This window comes from Furipterus horrens, unplaced genomic scaffold (genome assembly GCF_987537825.1).
Source record: "Furipterus horrens unplaced genomic scaffold, mFurHor1.1.pri manual_scaffold_9, whole genome shotgun sequence".
Classification (NCBI taxonomy): domain Eukaryota; kingdom Metazoa; phylum Chordata; class Mammalia; order Chiroptera; family Furipteridae; genus Furipterus; species Furipterus horrens.
In genome coordinates this window covers 93,638,660-93,664,039 of record NW_028327179.1, presented here as the reverse complement: position 1 = coordinate 93,664,039, position 25,380 = coordinate 93,638,660, and the positions used below count along the sequence as shown (strand labels likewise).

The 25,380-nt window shown below is 41.9% G+C and overlaps 1 protein-coding gene across 1 annotated transcript in view; it reads right to left on the bottom strand.

Moving 5' to 3' along the window:
* UBN2 (ubinuclein 2) overlaps positions 1–19,223 on the bottom strand; it is a 57,806-nt gene extending 38,583 nt beyond the window's left edge. The window contains exons 1-3 of the mRNA XM_090287569.1: positions 18,429–19,223; positions 13,694–13,786; positions 1,827–1,928 (exon numbers count right to left, since the gene is read on the bottom strand). Of these exons, the coding sequence (XP_090143695.1) occupies positions 1,827–1,928; positions 13,694–13,786; positions 18,429–18,905 (672 nt within the window). The 5' untranslated portion in view covers positions 18,906–19,223. The remainder of the gene's footprint in view (positions 1–1,826; positions 1,929–13,693; positions 13,787–18,428) is intronic.
* Positions 19,224–25,380: the final 6,157 nt, after the last annotated feature.

Here is a 25,380-nt window from a genome sequence, read left to right as displayed (position 1 = left end):
AGTGGTTTACTCTGACAGCCCCTATTCTATACTATTGCACTTTCTTTAAAAATGCTGGCCACTCTCTAAATTGATATGTAATCCAATTATAAATTGCAGGAGTCACTTTGAAAAACACTTCACTCGAAAATTCTGGATACCACAAAAGAAGACATTTAAAATGCTATTTATGAAGAACTAAACTATGGGGACAGTAAAAAGATTAGTGGTTGCCAGGGCATACATAGGGAGGGGCATAGGGCAGAGAGGTTTTTTTTAGGGTAGTGAAACTATTCTGTCTGGCACGATAATGGTGGATACATGTCATTATAAATATCTGAAAACCTGTAGAATGTACAACCCCAAGCGTGACCTCTAAAGTAATCTACAGACCGTGGGTGACGATGTGCCAATGCGGCTCATCGACTGTAACTAGTGTACTGCTCTGCTGGGGGAATGTTGGTAATGGGGGAGGCTCCGCATGTATGAGGACAGGACATAAACAGGAAATCTCTGTACCGAATGCTCAGGTTTGAACCTAACACTGCTCTTAAATTAAGTTTATTAATTTAAAAAATTGCTGTGTATGTAAGCCTCAGTACATGAAATGTCCATTTATATATGGCTAGGTTCCTTTTTGGGTTATTTAGAATTCAAAACCAACTTTACATATAATGTGAACTTTAATACCAATGTTTTATGCTTTTCAGCATGTCATTATCTTCTTCGAGTCTCAGAGTAATTCTGCTGGGCAAGCCAATCCCAGCAGAAAAAACTGGGTGATGCTAAAAGACCTGCTCCTGGTCTGCAGCAAATGAGAAACCAAGTCAGATCTAGAATCTAGGACTGTTGACTTTTGAGTTCCGAATGAAGGTCAAGACTCCTAGAAAGACACCACCCCCTAACTTACTCATTGACAGTGAGGCTCCGAGTGCCTCACTTCTACAGACCAGGCTGCCTGGTAGGGTTAACTAGTTCAAGTCAGGACACCAGGGGGTCCGTCTGCCTCATGCTCCAAGTCCTCCCTACCACTCTCCTACCGCCTTATGCCCTGTCACCATCTATGCAACCACGCTCTGCAGAAACAGGAAAAAAAGTGTGAATTTGTGGGCAGGATAATAAGCACCTCAGTGCCGCTTTCTGTATGTCCTACGCAGCCACGGAACGCTGAAGAGAACGTAACCTCAGCACTGAGACTACTCCAGGACACTGAGAAGAATGTAAGACCCTTACCCACCAAAACATGGCATGCCCTCCGTCACGTGCTGTGTTAGCAGTGGATGCCACAGTCCTTAAATGCTCTCTTGAATTCCTTTTCCTTTTATAAGAGAAAGAGGATTCCGGGGGGAAAGCCATAGGGCTTGGATCAAATCAGGCCGGTGATAAGAAGTGGCATTTAATTGCCACCACTGTAGTTAACTCTTGGCAGCAATAAAAAAATTAAGTACATTTTAAAGATGTCTGCCAGATTAACTTTAACCCAGTAGGTCCCATCTTCAAGATCACATGATTCTTATATGAAAGTCATTTCAAGATATACCTGGTCAAAGTTTGGAAATATCAATAAAAATTCAAAATGTAAATACCCTTTGATCAATAAATTCCACTGCTAGAAATTGATCCTACACATATATTTGCACGCTGTAATTATCTTACATACACAGTTACTCAAGTACATGGATGCTCGATTATTTGTAAGCACATAAAACTGGAAACAATTGAGAAGTACATCAATAGGGGATTAGTTTGTAAACACATTCACTGAACTATTTTACTTACTCTACCCTTGACTTCTACTGGCCCAAACAAACAAAGAATTACTGCTATATTAAAGATACATTACTCACAGCCTCTGAGTTATCAATAAATGGATCTGTCTCATCATAGCCAAAGCCTATATCAATTAAATCTTGTAGCCGATCCTTCCGGTGTTTACGGGGTTTCCCACCCTGCAAAGAACAAATACATTAGGTTGATACAGTACTCACGCTGTTCCATAAAGTTAAAATATACCTGCTGGAAGAATCCCAAGTCATTTCTGTAGATAATCTCCCCTCCAGGAGGTTGAATTTAAGGCCCTGACACCTTGAGTGTAAGGCGTACTTAAGGACTTGCCCCCAAAGAGCACAGTATGAAAAAGAAGAGCCAAAGTAGTAAATAACCTGGTCCACATTGCCTCAGCCAGGTGATCAAGGTCAACAGTGATAAGTCCTGCTGACATTATGTACCCTTGATATGCGATAAAAATGGCACTTCACCTTTGTGCTCTTCCTCTCAAAAGCCTATAATCCCTGTTATAGGTTAACAATGAGAAAACCATCATGACAAACTAAACCATGAGAAAAACATCAGACAAACCAGTTTGAAGAACATTCTATAAATAACTGACCAGTATTCCTCAAAGCTGTCAAGACTGTCAAAAACAAGGAAAATAAGAAAAACTTTCACAGTCTAGATGAGATGACTCTGTGTGACGTTGTACCCTGGGTGGTATCCAGGAACTAAGAAAGAACATTAGGAGAAAACTAGCGAAACCTGAAGGAAGCACGGAGTTTAATTAATGTTACTGCACCATGTTGGTTTGTTAGATGTAATAAATGCACCATGCAAGTGTACGATGCTCTAGCAGAGCATGGGGGAAGACTATGTGAGAACTCTATTATCTTTGCAACTTTCCTATTAATCCAAACTATTCTTATTTTTAAAAATGTTACAGAATTACACACACAGACATACAAGAAAATGAAAAATGAGTGCATGCAAAAATTGGTATCTAAATAAGGTCTGTAGTCTAGTTAATTGTATTGTGCCAAGGTCAATTTCCTAGTTTTAATAACTATAGTTACATAAAAGATATTAGCATTGGGAAAAACTGGGTGAGAATCAGAAGTCAGAGGAAGGGAAGTTATTTCTAGAATAGAAATTACTTTCTTGAAAAAGTCATGCACAAGCAGTTAAATACATGAGACACTGTTTTCCCCCCCAAAGAGAAAAAGCTCTAGGAAGAATATAAAAACCCACAGACAAAAACTAATGAAGAAGACTAGTTCTGTCACATATTAAATATATTTAAAGTTCTATGAGTTTAAATAGATATGTCAGGAATATCAGAATAAACAGATAAATGGACAGCAATGTTCAGAAACTGAACCTAGTATATAACAATTTACCATGAAAAAGACAGCATTACAACTCGGAGCACAATTAATACATCACATAAATGAAATCAGATACCAATTTCATGTATCAAATGATAGACTTAAAGCTCTGACAAAACAGAGAAGCAGCAGGACCGCTCAGACGCTGCTGCTGAGTTTGCCAACGAGGCTGCCTTTGGAAAGCGATCGGAAAGCATCTGCCAAGAAATTTCGCTACATTCTCACATTTTCTTTGCTGCTTCCATGTTTCCTAAATGTTCTATGAAGTATTCATGTCATAATGGACATGTACTAAAAAATTTTTAAACCCATCATATTTGATATGATAATTCTATTTAGTTACAAAGCTTACTTTGAACCAATGGTTAAATGCAAAAGTATGTTAAGAAGTTATAAGTTATGCTAAAGAAAGCAACATGTTAAATGTCAGAAGGAATTTAAATTTAAGTACAAAGTCTTGTCCTCAAGAATTTTAGAACAACGTAATCTACTTAACAAATTTACTGAGCACCTATCAAGTGTCAGTCTTCATGGACTTCATAGTATTGTGGAGAGGAAAAAAAGTTTTTAAATAATTACAGTTACGATAAACGGTAGAAAGGAAAATGTTAGTGGTACTGATACTTTTTAAACAGAGGACCTAATCAAGGCTTTCCTGACAAGGATGCTCAGACAAGAATGAATGGAAGTAATCACCTGTACAGAGAGGCCACCGAAAGGATTAGAACAGGGAAGTAACCTGGCAAGATAGGTGCTTAACAAAATCACTCTGGCTGTGGTGGTGGGGAATGAATACAGTTGGTGAAGAGATCAGTTATGAAGAAAAAACATGCAGGTATTTATAAGGAGGTCACAAGTTATGGGGGCATAAAGTTATACTTAAGTACCAATGATCATGCCGATGATGACAGTTACCATTCACTGAACGCTCCCTTTGCATCAGCGCCTACACTCAGTACTACTATCCATTATTTCACATTTGACAAATGGGGAAAAACTAAAGCTTGGAAAGAACAATTAACTTGTCCAGGTTCAAAAAGAAAGTAACAGGGCGAATCTTCAAACTCGTGACTGTCCGCCTCCGAAGTGCCATTCCATTCAAAGTTCTCTCAGAGAAGGGAGGTGTGGAGCCTTGGGGACCTCGTTCCCCCGGAGACTCCTGCTCAGTACCCCAACTGCAAGCCGTCCCCCACCTCAGTCGTCAACAGGTTAACCCCTCCCACGTGACACTCTCATCTTATTCATCCTGCTTGCCTGCCTTAAAAGGCAGGTGACATCAGGTGTGAACAAGAAAGGGGAGGAACCGAAACTATCCTCCGTAGCTGGTGCAAAATGACACAGCCACTTTGAGTCTGTTTGCTTTGTTAATTTATTTATTCTCTTCATTAGGTTTCCCATATAAGTGAAATCATATGGCATTTGTCTTTCTCTGACTTATTTCATTTGGCATAAATACACTCTAGGTCCATACGTGTTGTCCCAAATGGTAAGATTTCACCCTTTTTTATGGCCAAGTAACACTGCATTGTACATGTGCACCCAGAGCATCTTTATTCACAGCAGCCCAACGGCAGACGAGCCGATGCCCATCGCCAGGTGAATGCTGACCAAACCCACACAACGGAGCACTGCGCAGTAACAAAGAGGAAAGGGCTGATGACACACGCAGCATGTGGATGGACTTCAGAAGCATGTGCTAAGTGAAAGAAGCCAGGCACAAACGGCAGTAAGATTTCATTTATAGGAAACTAGAACAGGCAATAAAAAGTTCCAAAAACCTACACTGACAGGAAATAGATCAGAGGTTGCCAGAGGTCAGGGCAGGAAGGAGCGGTTTGTCTATAGAGAAATAAAGGGGAACTTCTGGGGTGATGAAATTGTTCTACATCATGATCGTGGTAGTGATTACCGGACTATGTGCATCTGTCAAAATACATTAAACTGCACACTTAGAATGGATGAATTTATTTACTTTAATTATATTTCAATAACACTAATTTTTAAAATCCCTCGTGACCTTCTTCTTCAAAACTCTCTCTGTCCACAAACTTTTGTTCAGATGAGTATTCACACCTACAGCTTCTTTCCATTCTGCCACGGCTATAATGCTGGCTATTGTTTTTCACCTAAATGTAATAAATGTCTTAATCAGTGTCTCCTCCATCTTATTTATCCTCAATTTATCCTATACAGCATCATCTAATTAATATTTCTAAAATGCCATTTCATATCATTCTTATGCTCAAAATGCCCCCTACCTATTATAAGATAATCTCAAAACCCTTAGTGTGGTATTAGTGAAATGCTGTCTACAGGTTGACCCGAATTACCTTTCCCCTTATTTGGAATAATCTTTTAATCCTCTCTGAATTCTCCCACCTTCACAGCTCAGCCCAAGTTTTAAATCTTTTCTCCTGATGCTTCCTACTTAAAAATCACAATGATCTTTTTCTGCTGTCCTATCCTATTTTTTAATCTAGGCACACCTAGCTGCCTATAAGATTTCCCTAGGGAAAAAGGAAAACCACTGAATAGGTTCTGTTGTAATGGCAAGAATCAGACATGTGCAGAAGTACAAATGACTTATGTATAATTTAGGAACATTTAAGTCAAGGTGACCAGTAGTTACCATAGGAATCTATAGCTGTTGTTAATAGTTCTAAGCCCATAATCTGATATATGCGGTAAATGGTTAAATAAGTAAATGTGAACCTTATCAGTGACAGAAACAAAGTCTCTAAAGCTTTAGTTAATTATAATTGTATTAATCTGACCAAAATGCCTCTCATAAAGGATCATACAAATTTAAGATCTTTACCACACATTATATCAATTATAGCACCATAACAATGATAAGCGTATAAACTGTATATACTATGACACATCCACTCAATGTTAATAGTCATTTTAAAACAACATGGTCATGGGACAACTGTAATAGAACAACAATAAAAAAATAAAATAAAATAAGACAATATAGTCAAGGAATATTTTGTATTTCAGAAGGAAACAAAAGCAGTTTACCAAATGTCATGTAAAATTCAGGCCAGTCACTAATGTTCTCTAAGCATTTGAAAGTGTTCAACCTAACTGTTAATATTGGAGACAACAACATTAAAATAACAAGACATTGCTTTTTCAACTATCATGCAAACAGTGGGGACTCATATATGAAAAACAACACACATATATAAAAGGCACAAAGAATCATCACAAGCAGATAATAACTACAGCTATTACCAATGGACAATGGATATAACTGGAGACCGTGGTAAAGAAAAACTCTGGCTTCATATGCATAGTTGAATTTGTTTCTAACAACAGGAATGTATTCCTGAATTACTCAGGCTATTAAAAAAATTTAAATGTGAGAGCACACATGTAAGCACACACACATTAGTAAGAGCTCTGAGCCCTGGCTGGTGTGGCTCAGTGGACTGAGCGCCAGCCTGTGAACCGAAAGGTCGCCACTTTGAATCCCAGGCAGGGCACATGCCTGGGTTGTGGGCCAGGTCCGCAGTTGGGGGCGTGCGAGAGGCAACTGATCATGTATCTCTTACACATGGATGTTTTTCTCACTCTCTGTCTCCCTCCCTTCTCCCTCTGTCAGAAAAAGAAAAAAAAGCTCTGAAAGTGGGCATATCGATGATTAGGAAATTTTTATTTTCTTCTCTTTGTTTATCTGTATTTCTACATTCTTTACAGTGAACAAAGTCTATGAAATATGTAAATATTTACATACACATAGATTTCTGGGACCAAAAACTCTGAGGAGAAAACCAGTGAGCTGGGAGTCAGGGGTAGGAAGAGGATTTACTTGTCTCATATTACCTTTGTATCTTTTGAGTTTTTATTAAGTACATGTATTACCCATTCAAGAAATTTTCTTTTCTTGGGTCTGGCCCACAGGTCCAACAGCATTCAGTTACTAACTCCAATCCCACTGTAGGAAAAGAGTTGGGACACCCTTTACCTGACACACCCACGCCTGAGTAGCTCTTTCTTAAACCCCCGCCCACAGCCAGGGTTACAGGGTCTCTGCTTGCACCTGTACCAGCAGCTCTCTGCCAGAGCATTACTGCCAGGCACATCCAGTCACTGCCTTCATCACAGAGGCCCCCAGCCTTCCGGCCTCTGTTTTTCTCACTTCTGGCCTCACCTGGAAAACTTCCCTGACACTGCCTCCCCAACCTTCTATATTCTCCAACCTCAGTTCTCTAGCTCCCCAATTATGCAAAAAGTCAGCGACATGCAAATGATATAAAATGGAACCAAATTTCTGACAGATGCCAAAAGGCACACACCAGTTAATTCACAAATATTAAAATTTCACCTAAAGGAACTCAAACTAGATTGGCAAAGGATTATTGTAGTGTCCTCCCTGCTAGGCCTATTTTGAAGGGCTCTCTTTTTCAGCATCCTTAGCAAGAAAACTCCTTGCAGCAGAATCAAAGTATGGATAAATTCTCCGGATCTCTGTGGTTGATGTTAACAGTTTACACAATAAATGCATCTTATAAAAATATAAAATGAGTTTTCCAAATCTGAAATGAAGAAACCCCTTTAAATCTATTCCTCTAGAACATTAGTTCACTATGACTCAGAAGAAAATTACTGAGTCATTAGTACCTGCTTAACTTGATATTCAGTGTTTCAAGCCAATGCAGTCTGATTACACTGTAACTTTAAGCTGGAAAACATGCAAATAAACAAGATATTCTTTGTACAGACCGCCTATTGCCTCCAGGAAATAAGAAATCTAACTAATAACCAACATTCACTGATCACCGATGGAAGACAGAGCAAGCATGACACTAATTGCTGAGACTCCAGTCTTATAATTGAGAAGAAAATGGCCCCTGGTCACAAAGTTTCCCTATTTGCCCCAGACCTGTCACAACCTCATCTTTCCCCACCTCTGCCGATTCTCTTAACCTACCAATGGAAAAGGGTAGGGATTTAAGTCAATGGAAGGATAGCCAAGAGCTGATTCCACAGCACAGAAATAGCATATACCCAGATTCCTATAATCACCACTTATGGACATAGGGCCTTCTTCCCAAATACCCTAAAAACTGCTGATTCTCAATTGTTCCTAAGGGATTTAAGGAAGCTGAAGAAGAGTTATTCAGCTCAGGGAGGCCAAGGAATTAGAAGGGCATGTCACGGCAAGTGATTACAATCAGTAACTGCAATGAAGAAACTAGTATTTGAGTTTAAAATTCTTCCTTGCCTTAACATCCCCCGTCAGGTTGTTTTGAAATGTTATTTTATGTTCTTACTGTATATGTAATATCATACTGTTGCTGGTCTATAGAAACTAAATACACGGTTCTTTGTGCTCTGTAAGTAGAATTTATTTTGTGGTGGTGGTAACAAGTTTGCCCAAACTGCTTTACCCAAAGTCCTACCAAGCTGATCCTTAGTAACCAGGCACCACATTAAGGCCAAAACAAACAGGAAGACCAGCCAAGCAGTTACCAAAAAAGCTGTAATCCCTTAGCGAGTGTAGATGATCAACGAATAATATGAACCGATAGAATTCTTAAAACTCCCAGGAGGAGTACATAAACACTTTCTAACATCCACTCGTGTCTGTCCCTTATTTAAGGACACTTTTTAGGCAACACATAATTACCTTAAGTATGAAAATATAAATCCTTTCCACTCAGCTTAGTACTTACTATAAAGCCACTCACTACTGCCTTCTTTAAAACCTATCTGGACAAAATCAGTTTTAAAAGCCACACCAAAAGAAAATCAAGACATTTTATGAATATACTTTGTTTTTGAGTAAAAACGATGTTAATTCCATTTGACCAACTTTTATTTATAAGACTATTCAGAAATTAGTTTCATACCATCAAATATACCTTATCCTTCCCTTTACAATAAATACAAAGCTACTAGGCTTCGAGTCCAAAACCACATCAAATTAAGCATTAAAGGTGGTATTCAAAGTCTACATAGTATAGTAAGTAGATTTTAAAGTCATAATGAGATTCCATAAATGCTAATAAATGCCTGGCAGAATACATGTCTTCCTATTCAGCGAGTCATTCAGATTCAAACAGTCTGAACTGAGCCCCTGCCAGGTTCAAGGCACCATGCTAAGTGTTTTCATTTATTACTGAGTATATATCCAATTCTAGGATAGTGTGATCTTTCAAGATGGCTGCGGTAGCAGAGTGAGGAAAAAAAACACTTAAACAAATCTCCCAGCCATGTGACCTGGAAGGTTTAGAGAACAAACCTATACCCAGCAAACCCGACCAACCTCATTCCCTGTTCTAGAATATATATGACCTCAGAAAAAGTGCACTCAACCTAGAAACCATCTAAAAACTGAACTGGAAACTAGGATATTTAGCCTAAATATTTGGAGCTTTAAAACTAGGAGTAAGGAAAGGTGGAGGGCCAACCTAAACTGTATTCTGCTTTCCTCCTAACAGAGTAGTAGAGATGTCAAAACTTGGACTTAGCTATTCAGTAAGATTTATATTCAACAACCCATTTAGTAAACACTAAGTCATAATGCCCTCTTCCGTCCAAAAACCATTTAGCAATTGATGTTGAATATGTACTGTTATAACCCCTGAAGAGCAACACAACAGGAAACAGGACATAGGCAATAAAAATAGGATAGAATCAGGAAAGAAAATCAGAGGCCATTCAAATAGAGGGTGCTCCTTTTACAAGTTCATATTCCCTATAATTTCTGTTATCATTGCTTTTCAACTACCAGATCTGTCTCAATCCTTCTGCCGGAAGCAACGGCTACAAGAGAAAGGGCACATCCTTCCCTTCTCCCTTTAGTGACAGCCTGCTCCACTCCATGCAATTCCTCGCCAGCACAAGCAACAGCTACACACACGCGGAAGACTACAAAAAGCCCATCAACTTGCCACTCGGGCCTTCCTTCAACCACAGAATTCATCATTAACATCACCCGTTCGTTGTCTCTGCCCAACTCTGGAAACTCCCAGTTGAATTTAACTTGCTCAGTTCTTTGAAACTTCTTACAAACACATTTTCCTCCCCGGTGGAAATGGCATAACCTCCCACATATACCACCAACCACTCTGCTCGCAGCAGGGAAAAGGCAAAACATAAAAGTGGATGGAATGATGAGTGAAATATATTAGAAAAAAAATAGTAAAGCAAGTACACCAAGGTTTCAAACAAGGCCTTGGGATTTTGGCCCACAGATATGTTTTGTTTGGCCCACTAGGTATTCTAATTAAAAACCAACATTTAAAAGAAAGAGATGTTAAGGAGACTTGACTTGGGTTAGTGACTACACAGTACAATAAACAGATGATATATTAAGGAACTGTACACCTAAAATCTATGTAATTTTATTAGTCAATGTCACCCCAATAAATTCAATGAAAAAAGTATAAAGATAAAAAAATCAATTAAAAAAGATGCTAGAGGAACCTAAGTCCAAGTTCCTGCAAAGTAACAAAGGGATGGAGCTGAGTAGCAGCTGGCCTTTTTAGATAAGGCACGTGCTCTCTGCTGTCTGGGACAACTGCCCACATTTATTGTTTATCTGGCCTACTTCACTGACTGAACAGCAAAAATCTTGGGGACACTTGAATTTGCTACTCCTGAACCATAGGACAGTAAATTACAGGTCAATAAAGATCTTCGTTTGTAGTCTGAGTGATCTTTTGTGAGAGCCTACACTGGACTAGGTATCTTCTCCCACGTCACTTCTGCCCTGAGGATTTTCTTAAAAGGTTCCCAATAATTTGTTGTGATCTTTAAGAAGATCACAGTAGTGAAGAAGAATCTGTTAAAAGTGACTGAAGGACCAAAGATAAAGGCATTTGGAATAGGATGTCTGAACTAAAAGATTTAAATGAGTGGGATATTCAATAGAGGTTAAAATTCCACAGATGTTTGTGTTTAAATAGAATTTATGACACGTACAGAGTAAGAGCAGTTCTCCACAAGAGTGATGTGTTTAAGTGAGGAAACAGTATTTCACAGTTAGATAGCTCTTTCAATATTTCAGACACTAATATTCTATATTTTCATCTGATGTTGATTAAGACCCTTGTGCTATAAGGTTGGCTAGGCAGATCTTATTGCCTCTCACAGGTACCAACGCATAAAAAAGCCAAGAGCCTTCACTAAGGTCACCCTAGTTAATATGGCAAAGACATGATCAGAATCCAGTTGTGTTAACTCTAAGTCCTGTGCTCCTTCCACTACAATACACTGCCTCTCATTCACCGCTGTCCTACAAAGGGTAGAAAGCTATTTCAGGAATTGCAGAAAAATGTGGTTCCACAGGAGACTGATAGTGTTCATTCAATTACTGCACCAAAGTCTCCAAACTTCATTCGGATTTCAAGAACAGAAATGACCCTTCGCTCACTTTCATTCCCCAAAGCAGTCATTCATTTCTATAGGAACTGCTTGGCACTGTATTTGTGTATTACACATGCATCTCTTACCATACCAATTGTTTTGAAAGTTTTTCCAAGACAGGGCAACTGTTATGCCCCTTTTTGTGTCCTGTGGAAATGCTGAAATACCTTATTATTTATACTCAAAATTTAACAAATAATTACATCTCTCGTTCCAAGAAACAAAGGGCTAGAAGTAACCTTCAGTGATTTTCAGAAATAATGACAAAGATGTAAATTATAATATGAAGGAATAAGAGTTTTATTTGTGTCATAAGCCTTGAAGAATTAAGTCCTTTTTTTCTCATCAACCAAAAAATATATATATATATATAGAAAAACAAAATCTAATTTTGGTGAGTTAACATTTTGTAAGATTTTAAACACTATATTTGAAAATCTTAATTTTATTTGGAAATACAAACATAGCCCTGGCTGATGTAGCTTAATGGATTGAGCACTGGTCTGCGAACCAAAGGGTTGCCAATTCGATTCCTGGTCAGGGCACAAGCCTGGGTTGTGGGCTGGGTTCCCAGTTGGTGGCGCACGAGAGGCAACCACACATTCATGTTTCTCTCCCTCTCTTTTTCCTTCCCTTCCCCTCTCCCTCAAAATAAATAAAATCTTTAAAAATAAATAAAAATAAAAGTAAATATATTAACATAGTATACATAGTATATGTATAAATTTACATATAAAAATCTGAATTTGCTACCCCTGAACAATAAAAATCTTCATTGTTTGAGAATAATCTTTTGGGAGAGCCTAGAGCTAGATGAAGTATGCTCTGCCAGGCCATTTTTAGCCTAATAATAGTCTTAAAATGTTCAAAATAATTTGTTATAATATATATATTTAATACTTACAATATTCATGGCATGCTTTCAGGTTTATGCACATAAAAACTTCATGAGGTAAGGCATTTTAAATCTTTACTTAGCATGGAAATAAGAGAGTGAGAAGCTAAAATAAAAATCTAGAGAAGAAATACTGCCCCTTAATTTGGATGAGAACAAGAGTAACATTTTATCCCTGCACAGTGGCAATGACTGTATATACACCAATTATTTGGAACTCAGTGTTACACACCAAACAATTTCAGAATACTGGTTTTTCTATGTCAAGTACTATCATCCAAGGACTCCCCAATAAGACTTAATACCATGCCACTAATAATTACCATAGCACTGTTTACCATAGCAAATTTCTGGAAACAATCTAAATTATCTGGGGACTGGTTAAACAAATTGTAATACTGTATATCCATAATGGAATACTATGCAGCCTTAAAAAAAAGTTCTCTTTGTATGTTCTATTTGTTTTTAATCCTTGATTTTTAAAAAATATTGATCTTAATGTTGCTTAGCTTTAGTCTGAAGTATAGCTTTCACTAATAAATACAATAAAAAGAAAAGCTGTGCTCCAAAAACACAAACACCAATCTATTGTGGCACAGAATATTAAAAGTACATAAATTTTAAAGGTAAACAGAATACTTTCAAACAAATTTCATGCTGCTTCTGGCTAATTCAGATCGCGGGGGCCTTAGAAGTACACACCACTCTCTTAACCCGTACGGGGCAGGAAGGGGTGAGAACTGCGACGCCAAGGGCGCTAAACTAGCATTCTCAATGGCAGTGGGAAGGGCACAGAGCTGGACAGACCTGCATATGCCGCACAGCTCGCGCGCCTGTGACCATGGAGCAGTTCCTTAACTTTGGCCAAACTGCTGACCTTGTCGTTTTGTTATAAGGATTAATATAATATATGTTAAGGATGTTGAAGAATCTTTCCAACTCTAAGAATCTTTGATTGAAAGATTTTTATTCTCTGTTCAATTATTCAATCACAGTTGAAAAACTATCTTAATTGTGTATTTGATAATATAAAACCTAATGCAATTGAAATAATGATTTTGAAATAAATATTTCAATAAAAAAAAATATATATATATGTTAAGCAAACTGTCTGACTCTAGAAGGAATCAAATAATAATGGCTGTCGTTACAACCATAACAAACCTATTTATTTGGATTCAATTTGTGAGAACAGATAAAGGTGGACATTATAATAAAGCCCTCCAACCAGTCAAAGAAAGAAAACAGTCCAACAGGGTGGACACTTAATTATACTTACATATTTCATTTCAAACTTCTTAGCCAACATTTCCACTTCTTGCCTCTCTTGATGTTCATCATTAAACGGGTCTTCCATGTGAATGGGCTTCTTCTGATTCAAAGTGAATGCAAAAAGAAATAGAAGTATTAGTATTAATTCAGAGTTGAATAGATCCTTAAATTTAATAAAGAGAGTCAATTTTTCCAAATATTAACGAACAAGTTAGAAGCATTAAAAGTAACTAGAAAGAAATGTTGGTTTTTACAGTTATAATGGATTCTTACACATTCTACAGTTTTTGGTGATTAAGATCTTAACAATTCAAATTGTCTCTACCTGTAAAATGATTGTACGGTCACCCCATCCAAAATAAGGCAAAATAATCCCAAGAAAATTAGGTAAAAATAAAAATCCCCCTTAAAAGTCTAGTTTGAGATCCTCCCAACAAAGATTAACTTCTTTGGTCAGGAAATGCTTCTAAAGGGATCGCTAGGTTATTAATTTAAGAGTCAGCATTTAATCATCGGCCCTGAGTCATCATGAGATTATCTATAGTTGCTTTGGCTTTCTGCTGAGGCCGAGTATCAACCTCTATATCTTACATCCTGTCAATGGATATCCATTCAGGGAATACATCCCACTCTTACACAAAGCCAGAGAAGTGAAATCGCTGCAAATAGGAAGCACTACATGGTTTACTTCCAGCAGGAGAGAGTGAAAGTTTATTATAATACATGTTTTTCAAACACACACACACACACACACAGCTAGCGTTTCACATTTTCCATTTTAACCAAAACAAAAGATAAAAACAAACAAACAAAAAGATAAATCACATTCTTTACTCAAGTATCATCTTTTAGCAGACACAGTCTGTATATGATTTTTCAATATACAAAGAAGAGCCAAAACAAGGAGCTACAACTTACAGAGACAAGATACAAAGGTTTTGTTTTGTTCTGTTTTTTTTTAAAGAGAGCCTAGATGTTGTTACTGAAGTAGCATCTTCAAGGAATTAAAAATGAAAGTATGTAACAAGCTGAAATATTGGATACAGATTTGGCTGACACTGAAGGGCAAGAAAAAAATGCGGAAGGGACAAATATTTGCACACATTGGAACTGAGACACTTCATTCGGGATACAAAGGCTGAGATATGATCAGTCTAAAAAAATATCACAGAAAAAATGGACAAAATAAAGGGATACATCTTAAAGCTTAAAATAATTTTAGAATCAATTTTTTAAATTATTGTTAATAAGTAATAAATTTACAGAATCCTTTATTCCCCACAGAGTTACTAATGGAAAATATAAACATTGACCTGAAAGGAAATAAACTAGCCGGAACAGACTGATAATGAAATAAGCAATACTAGGTATGTGCAGGGTGTAGCCTTCTGTTGAGATTAAAATTAAGGACAGTGAGCAACAACCATGCCTTGCCATTTTAAGCTATTCCTTCAAATCAGTGTGAAGTACAAATACTAGGTCTTACTATTATTGACCTGACCCATTTTACATGTGCAAACATAAATACATAGATTATAATTTTAAATAGGAATCACCTTACATGCCATTCTAAAACATTTTATGTAGACTTTTTATAGGCATCAAAAGCAAATATTGTATTTAGTTGACAATGTACAAAAAAAAATTTACAGAAACTGACTCACTTTTCTTTCACAGTTAAGAAATAACTCCCTACCCACAATCAAGGCTCTAAGTAAGTTGTCTGCTTGTCAGGTAAAAAAAGATCTGAAAATTAGTAAATATCAAAATTACCAACTGTCACCAGGCAAAATGAAGGCAATAATTTTGTCCTCTGACTGTAACTCGACCTCATTTTCGGGAAATTTTTCATCTATGTTATCCAAAATATGCAATGTAAGAAGCAAAAGAATACCACAGAATTCTGTAACAGTATAATCACATTAACACTATTATTATTTCTTTTTCCTTGTATCGTAAATGTTCAAGTATTCTGTTTAAAAAAACAACAACAAAAAAATCAAACTAATGTATGTTCTAGTTAACCCATTTTTTGGTTTACTAAACGTTAAAAGCAATTCTAGTGTATCAATTACTGTCAAAATGTGTTTCTAAATTGTACCATTTCCCTTTCACCAGAAATGGGGAACAAATGATCTTTCAGGACAGAGATGATTGCAAAGCCTCTGTGACCAACCTGAACTGCCTTCATCGGTACTCAATACTCCACAGAGGGGACAAAGAGTAAGGGTTTAGCTAACCTGTGTGCTGACAACCTGGAAGAAGGTTTTGATTTTCATATTTTGCCAACACATGCTGATTTAATTGTTTTTCCTCATTAATAAAATAGAGTTCTGATCACATTCAGTTCATCAGGATGGTACTGTTCACTGTATTTATGAAGGGGGATGATTTAAATATACCCCCAAATAGATGGTGTTCACAGGTAACACATTTTTTATACCTACACCTATCAACTCAAGGATCTGAAGCTAACATCTTCTTGTTCAATGATAGAGGGCTATTTCAAAATTTTAGACTCTTTTTCTCTTAATTTCACAAGATCTCTTTTCCTCCTGTTTTTGCTATTACCCTGCTATGTGTATGGTATATTGTTCAATGACAATAACTCAAAATTAAAGCTATTTGGAAAATATTACAACATCCCTAAAAATAACTGGACTCACCCTGAGGGGAAGAAAAACCAACTTTGGGAATTGTCACTTTCCAGACCAATTCTATTGTACATACTTTGCTTTTGGATGGTCTCTCTTCCTTGGATTTCCTTTCATGGGTCTAGGACAACTTTATTCTATTTTACTTGAAATATTTAATTCATTTATTTTCAGAGATAGGGGAAGGAAGGGAGAAAGAGAGGGAGAGAAACATCAATGTGTCACTGCCTCTTGCACACCCCCAACTGTGGACCTGGCCCACAACCCAGGCATATACCCTGCTGGGAATCAAACCTGTGACCCTTTGGTTCCCAGGCCAGTGCTCAATCCACTGAGCCACAACCAGGAAGGCTTGACGACTTTATTATAGAAAGGTGTTTTCTGCAATTATGTAATGAATATGTTCTTTGGGGGCAATCATAGGAAAATCCAACATATCTTTGTTGCAAAAATGCATTAGCCTCCTCCTTTGTAAAGTGGAGAGAGAATGGTTCCTGCCTCATGGAGTTCTGCTGAAAAAAACTGGATGAACTATGCACAGTACTTCTTACAACTGTGCCCAGCACTTTGTAAGAACTCGGTAAATGCCAGCCATTCTTATGTATTTTTATCCAAATACAACGCTTTTCACTTGCAATTTATAAAACGGATTAGGGAGTAAAACTGCAAACCTACTTTGATCACTAGATAAAATACAATTTATTTCAAAAATGCTTCAATATTTTCAAAAATTGGGCGGAGGGAAAAATGACATGACATTTATAAATAACAGGGGCACTAAAATGAGTCTAAAGGGCAAAATGTTATGAGGAAGTGACAAAATGATCTCTCCCCTTAATTCATTTTGGTTGAAAACATTTAGTAATGATTTGACCACACAACATTATTTGTAAATAATAATCAAAAGATTAGTTGGCCATAACGAAAAAATCTATTGACACTGTGTAAAATATTTTTAAACTAAGAAGTCATTCATTTCAACCATAAAGACAGTTGAGGATAAAAACTAAACAGGTGACTTCTGGAGTCCACTGAACAGACTCGTGCTAAAGCAAAACCTAATAAAGAACATGACTTCTAAACAACAGAGGGAACTGTTCTCTAATTAATGTTACTGTCATTTTCCTATTTAGTTTACTTCTGAAAATCACAAATGCACCACAGTAAGAATTACAATTACTAACAAACCTTTCTCTTCTCTTATCGCCATTGTTCACCGGTTCCATCAAAGGCATAGCTACATATTTTCAATGAAGTTTTTAAAAACTCAAAGCTAAGATTTTTTTCAGCATTCTCCAAAAATTACAATAGCCAAGTGCAATATCCTCCAACTCGAACCTATAAACTAATAATATGCATTCAAATAAGAAAACGATAGTAGGCGCCACAGAAAACAGGAAAGTCACCTTCTCATTCAATTACAATAGGAATAAACGCCGGGGAAAAATAAAGGTTTACCGATACCAACACTACAATGAAAAAATAAATAGCCAGGTAACGAATACTTCTTCCTTAAAGTGGAATTCTTAGTCGGAAAATGTTTAGATTACTTTTATAAATCCCCTTCAATTAAGAAAAACCCTCCACGGTCGCAAGTGCGTGTCAGCAGCCACAGCGCCAAGCATAACAAATAGAGATGAAGAGGAGGGTAATACTGGAGGGGTTACACAATTTCCCTGCTTGATGGGGGGGCGGGGGCGTGTCCCCCAAGGTTTTCTCTTCCCTTCTACTGGAAAGCACAGCTGGAGCTCCACACGGAAAACCTAGCCACGCAACTTGCAAGGACCTCAGATTTTAATCTTAAGGTTTCGAAAGATGCAGAAGAAAACCGGCTCCGAGCGGCTTTGGGCGCACGAAGAGGGGGTGGGGGGGTCGGTGGAGCCGGGTGGGAGCCTCGGCCAACCCTGGGGAGCAGACGAACGCAGCACCAACCACTCGTCCACCCGCTCAGCCTCTGCCCCCTCAAGCCCACCCTCCCGGGCGACCCGAGACGCGCAGGGTGGGTGTCAGAAGGTGCAAACCACTGGGGGAGACGGACGGGTCCTGAGGCTCCCGGGGTCTGGGGGGTGAGGGAGGAACCTTCTGTACCCGTTGTTCTCCGCACAGGAGCAGCTCCGGGTAACTGAACTCCACGCAGCTCTCGTCGGTGGGATCCTTGAGCACCAGCTCCAGGCGCACCGTCTCCCTCGGCGGCCTCTGCTGCGGCTCGGCCCGGGAAGCCGACTCGCGCGGCGGGGGCGGCTGCAAGTGCAGCTGCGGGAGCGGCGGCGGCGGCGGCGGCGGTTCGGGCCGCGGGGGCTCGCGCTGCAGCGCCATGGGCGGCTCGGCGAGGCTGACCTCGCGCTGGGGAGGCGGCTTCTCCCGCGGCGGGGGCTGCGCGTCCGACCGGGGGGCAGTCTCCCGCGGGACCGGCTGCTCCGCCCGGACCGGCTCGCGGTGTGGCTGCGGCTCCAGCCGCGGGGGCTCGCGAGGGTACTCCGGCTCGCGTTCGGCCCCTGGGTATTCGGCCTCGCGCCTTCTCACCGGTGACAGGCTAATAAACGCTACTCTGCGCGGCTCCGCCATCCCTACTGTTCTGGCCCTCTGCCCTCGCTCGCCCCGGCGCTCAGTTGGACGCCGAGTGCTTCGCCTGCCTGCCCTTCCTTTTGCTCTCTGACGCTTTTCTTCCCTCCACCACCCTCAGCCGTCTCCGCCGACGCCACCGTGAGTGCGGACCGTGCCCCCTTCCCCGCCACTATGTTCTGATGGGCTCCACAGTCATCGCCAGGATCGCCGCAGCCGCCATGTTGGATCCCCCACATAAATAGAAGCAGGCCACTGAGCGGGCGCATGCGCAGACTGGAGACGCTCGCGTCCACCGTCGTGGCTGTGGCTTAGTTTTCCTCTTTTCCTCCCAACAGTCTGGGAGTCCAGACAGGTCAGCGGAAGTGACGTCATGGAGGAGCCTGTTTCCTTGGAAACGGAAGACGCCGTCTGCGCCTTTCCTAAAAAGGAGGAGACTGGGGGTTCCCGAGAAGCTTCCCATTCGCATCCGGAAACGGGAGGTGCTTGCCAGGGGCAAGCGTCTGGATGTTCCTGGAACCGACCTAGTCATGGCGATGGGTCCCGCCTGGCACGTGTCTTCCGCTCTCGACTCTAGAGAGTCCGGTTGTCAGCTGGCTGTTCTAGGCGGAATCGGAGAAAGGGTAGAGGAACGCGAGGAACAGCCGACGTACCTGCCCTCCCAGCGCCCCCGCAGCCCTAAGTTATTGAGGGAAGAAAGGAAACAGCTAACTCCAGCCAGTCTCGCCTTCGGCTTCCGTCCGCACAGCGCCACGCTGACTCCCACGGGCTCCCTTGCCTAGACCGACTCCTGTTTTTCTCGCCCTGCCGCGCGGGGTATTGTGTGTGGCACCGCCGTAAAATGGTCAATAGCGATTTGCAGTTAGGAAACAGAACAAGCAAGTGAACAGTTCTGGGCTCATTCATAAAGTCTCAACTGTTGATATTAATCGCAAACTCCCTAAGAGAGTTTGGCGGTATTTTAGGGGACGTACTCGCTGAAAGTAGATGCGAAATGACCCATTTCAGGGTGGGGAGAAACCTGGATAGGGCATGCCTTTTAGGTGCACCTTGATGAACTGATTGACATTAATATTAAATGAATGACGGTTGCTATCCGTTTTAATCCATTTCGTAGAAAGTAAATTTCAGGACTCGTCCTCCACATCCTAAATGGAATCCTGTTAATTCCAAAGACCGGATAAGAACAATGTCACCTACTGACGACTCTTTGAGTCAGTGTGACGTCACAGACCATTTCTGAGTAGAATGTTTTTTGCTCTCCTATTACTTTTCCTATCGGTATGAAGATGGTGATGGAATAAATGGTTCCAGAGGTCCCCCCAGCTCTAAAATGCTGTCATTTTTCCTTAGCACTGTATTCTCTTTCCCATTGTTCCCTTTCTGATTCTGCTGCACTAGGGTCTCGTTTTGAAATTCTTTTAGTAGCACTGTATTCCACCTTTCTGTCTTCAGTCACTTTTCCTGCTAGTCTTGTAAAGGGGCTATATTAATGCTTCTAAAACACTGTTGTTTTATACAGGGGTGGTGGGCCAAAGTAGGTTTATAGTTGTGAGTTGTATTAATTTATTATTGTATTATTTATTTGTACTGCATACATAGAGCAACTTGGGAAGGAGGGAGGAATCACAAGCTGGGTCGCTGGGAAAGTTTGTGAGCCTGAATCCGGCCCGAGACACGGCAGGTTGTGTTCACCTGCAATACTCCTGTCTGGCAATGCCTTGTGAATAGGCCATAGATCAGTGTATTTCCTACGACCCTGTGCTGAGTAAGTCTTTTTCCTACTTTAAGATGGTCGTTTTTATTTTTGTCTCATAATTATTAGGTCTTCATTTCTTTAAGGTTGTTTCTGTGCTGGCTTAGGGGAGGGGCTCTCATGGGTGAAATAATTTTTTTAACCATTTTAATGTAGCTGGTTTTGGCTTTGCACTTTCCTGGGATATTATGACTTTTTAACTGGTTTCTGGAGTTCTCTTAAAGCGTTTTTAGACAGTATATTGTTAAGTTCGTGTCTCTTTGGAAGAACAAAGTGTGGGGCTTCCTATTTTTCTAAAGGATTGGGCTGGCCTGGCAGAGGGTCCCTGGTTTATTCTTTGGGTGTTCTAGAGGGAACAGGCTATGAGGCAGAAGCCTGTCATTCTTCCAAAGTTGTGTAGTTTTTGTATTTTATGCTGTTTTAGTTTGTAACTAGCCCTATAGAAATAAGGTGATTAAAACAGGGGGAAATGATAGCAGGGCCCAGGTGTTAGAGTTTAGCCTTAATTGATAGGCTTAAGTAATTGAAGCTGTGACTGGATAGACTTTCTTTATCACCAAACCTTTGCTTCTGGAATTTTGCCTAGAGGGTGGCGGCAGGCAGCAGGACCCCAAATTGCTTTTCGGTAGCATAACTACTATTGAATCAAGATTAAAGCATTTCCATCTCCCTAAAAATTATCCTGTGTCTTGTTGTATCATCCTTTCCTCTAGCCCCATAGCCCAAGGCAACCAGTGATCTACTTTCTGTCTCTATAATTTTGCATTTTCTAGAACTTCATGTAGACTTTTATGCTTTGCTTCTTTCACTTAGCGTAATGCTTTTTGAGATTCATTTGTGTTGTTTTGTGTATCAGTATTTTGATCTTTTTTATTGCTGTGGATGTCTGTGACGCGATATTCTAGCGTCCGCATCGTTTAGAGCTGCGACTCAGAACATGGCGCGTTCCTAGAAGCCGCTTTCGGCATCAGTGGGCGGCGGCGCGTGGACTTGCAAGCGTGGGGCGCGGGACCAACCGACGCCACTTCGTGTTGGACAGTGGAAGCTGGAGAGCCGGGCTATTCGGACTGAGCCAATTGGTTTCCATGGATCTCAATAGTGCCAGCACTGTTGTTCTTCAAGTCTTAACTCAGGCCACCAGTCAGGATACTGCTGTGTTAAAGCCAGCTGAGGAGCAGTTAAAACAGTGGGAAACACAGCCAGGTTTTTATTCAGTGTTGCTGGTAAGTTGCTTAAAAATAGTTATTATTTTTAATAAAATGAGACACTATTCTATTGTTTTAAAAACCTACTTCTGTTGGTGGTTTACTTAGTGAAACTGATCCAAATGTTTGGCTGCCATTGCACTGCCATTTACTAATTCGAGGCATGGCACTTGGAGGACATTTAAGAGATGTTTATTGTTGGGTGAGTATACCCAAGCAGGGTATTGGTAGTATCTGCTTAGAAGGTTACACTGCCAGTTTTCTATTTTAGCCTGTAAATGCTGCCCTCAAGACTGTAAAGGAGGAAAGAGGAAGGACATCTCTAAAATCAGAGAAGGAAAACTCTGACTCCAAAAAACCTCCGCTGCCTTGCGGCATACCTCTTCAGGGGAAAGGCTAAGGGAGTAAACCCCGACAGAAAATCCGGAGCCGGAGTCCCTAAGGCGGTTTGACATTGTAGTCAACACCGGCAACTCCTGCGGCGCACCTGAAGCCAAGCTGTATTGACTTTGTCTTTCCCTTGGACCCTTCAGCTGCGAAGAGAGGGGGGGGTCTGCTGCATGGGCAACAGCAGACCCTCCATGTCACCCTGCCCAGGCTCTGTAGCTTCAGTTTCGCTGGAGAGGACACTCCAGCGTCATCGCAAGATGTCGACTCAACACGGGAGGAGACAGATACCGGTTATAAGCTCATCCGATTGGCGAAGGAAACGAGCGCCAGGGGTCTCCTCTGACAGTGGGAGAGGTCATCGCACCTCACTGGACAGCTACCGTCTCGCCATGGCTCGCCTGCCCCACTGGGTGCGTGGGGATCAGAGAGGCGCCTCTCGAAAAGTGGGCCACAAAACACCCGCACCAGTTAATTCCAAGCAAACAACAAGAAAGAAGCCTCCGGCTCTTCGCCTCGCTAGCTGGAACATCAGGACCATGTGCCCCGGACTTACTGCAGACCTTCCGTGGATCAAGGGTGCCAGGAAAACCGCTGTCATCGATAGGGAACTGGCACGACTAAACATCGACATTGCGGCTCTACAGGAGACCCGGTTGGCCGACAACGGAACTATCAGAGAAACCAACTACACCTTCTACTGGCAAGGGAAGTCTCCGGACCAACCAAGACAGCACGGTGTTGGGTTCGCTGTGAAGAACACGCTTGTTAACTGCATAGAGCCACCCACAGGAGGCACAGAGAGATTACTTACCCTCCGATTGTCAACAACTTTCGGCTCAGTCAGCATTCTTAGCGCGTATGCCCCAACCCTCTGCGCCACCACCGAAGAGAAAGAACAGTTCTACCATGCACTGGACGAAGCGTTATCCAAGATTCCCAGAAGTAACGCTCTCTATCTCCTTGGAGACTTCAACGCAAGAGTAGGAGCCGACCACATGGCCTGGCCCACCTGCCTTGGAAACTTTGGGAGAGGAAAGATCAATGAGAATGGTCAGTGACTGCTTGAGCTTTTGTGTCACCACGGCCTGTGCGTGACAAACACATTCTTCAAGTGCAAAGAGATCCACCAGGTGTCATGGAGGCACCCCCGCTCCCGCCATTGGCACCAGCTTGACCTCGTCATCACCAGAAGAACGGATATTGGCAGCACCCTCCTCACCCGCAGCTACCACAGTGCAGACTGCGACACGGACCATGCCCTCGTGGTAAGCAAGGTGCGCATAATGCCGAAGAGGTTGCACCACTCCAAGATGAAGGGTCGCCCACGCATCAACACCAGTTGTGCCAGCAACCCAGTTAAGACCCAGCAATTCATCAACAAGATGGAAGATGCACTCGGCGAGGGAATGGCGGCAGACGACATTATCGAATCCAATTGGCCACGTCTCCGCGACGCCATATACAACTCCGCCATTATTGCTTACGGGAAGAAAGAGCGGAAGAACGCTGACTGGTACGAGGCTCACTGGGAAGAAATGGAACCCGTGATCGAGGCTAAGAGGAAGGCCCTACTGGCTTACAAGGTCACGCCCACTCCCAGTACACTTCAAGCTCTACGGGCTGCCAGGAACAAAGTCCAGAAGACCGCCCGCCACTGTGCCAACACCTATTGGCTAAACCTGTGCAGAAGCATTCAGGAAGCCGCCGATATAGGCAACGCACGAGGAATGTATGAGGGTATCAAGAAGGCAACAGGCCCAATCCCCTCCAAGATCGCCCCCCTTAAGTCCAAGACAGGTGAGGTCATCACTGACCAGGAACAGCAAATGCGGCGGTGGACCGAGCACTACCTCGAGCTGTACGCGACGAGGAACACCGTAACAGACACTGCTCTTAAAGCCATCCCAGACCTACCAGTCATGGAGGAGCTAGACACCCCACCTACTGCGGCAGAGCTCGGCAAAGCCATCGACCGCCTCGCTTGCGGGAAAGCACCAGGAAGCGACGGAATCCCTCCAGAAATCCTAAAGAGCGGGAAACCAGTCCTGCTACAGCCGCTCCACCATCTACTCTGTCTCTGCTGGAAGGAGGGTTACATCCCCCAGGACATGAGAGACGCCAACATTATCACCATGTACAAGAACAAAGGAGACCGCAGCGACTGCAACAACTACCGGGGCATCTCTCTCCTCAGCATCGTCGGCAAAGTATTCGCCCGGGTCGCTCTTGCCCGCCTGCAGACCCTTGCTTCCCGCGTCTACCCAGAGTCCCAGTGTGGCTTCAGAGCTGGCCGATCAACAGTGGACATGATCTTCTCCCTACGCCAGCTGCAGGAGAAGTGTCACGAGCAGCATAAACCACTCTACCTCGCCTTTATTGACCTCACGAAGGCGTTTGATCTGGCCAGTCGAAGCGGACTCTTCAGCTTGCTACGGAAGATTGGCTGTCCACCACATCTGCTTGCTGTGGTCATGTCCTTTCACGACAACATGCACAGCACGGTGTCCTACAACGGCGCAACCTCTGAGGCCTTCCCAGTCAGCAGCGGAGTAAAGCAGGGCTGCGTCCTCGCGCCTACGCTGTTCGGAATCTTCTTCTCCATGCTCCTCCAATACGCCTTTAAGGACTGCAGCGAGGGTGTCTTCATTCACACCAGATCCGATGGTAAGCTCTACAACCTGGCCCGTCTACGAGCCAAGACCAAAGTCAAAGAGGTGCTCATCCGTGAGATGCTCTTCGCCGACGACGCAGCTTTGACATCACACTCCGAAGGGGGACTCCAGCAGCTAGTCACTTGCCTTTCCCAGGCATGCAAGGAGTTCGGACTAGCCATCAGCCTGACGAAGACGAATGTTATGGCTCAAGGCACGGGGACTCCCCCATGCATCACCATCGACGGATACACCCTGGAGGTTGTCAACGACTTCACTTACCTCGGATCCACCATCTCGAGCTCTCTGTCAGTCGACTTGGAGGTCAACCGGAGAATCGCCAGGGCAGCCACAGTTATGGCCAGACTGAACCGGCGAGCGTGGAACAATTCCAGCCTCACTGAGAAAACCAGACTGCGCATCTACCAAGCCTGCGTACTCAGCACTCTCCTCTATGGCAGCGAGATGTGGACCAC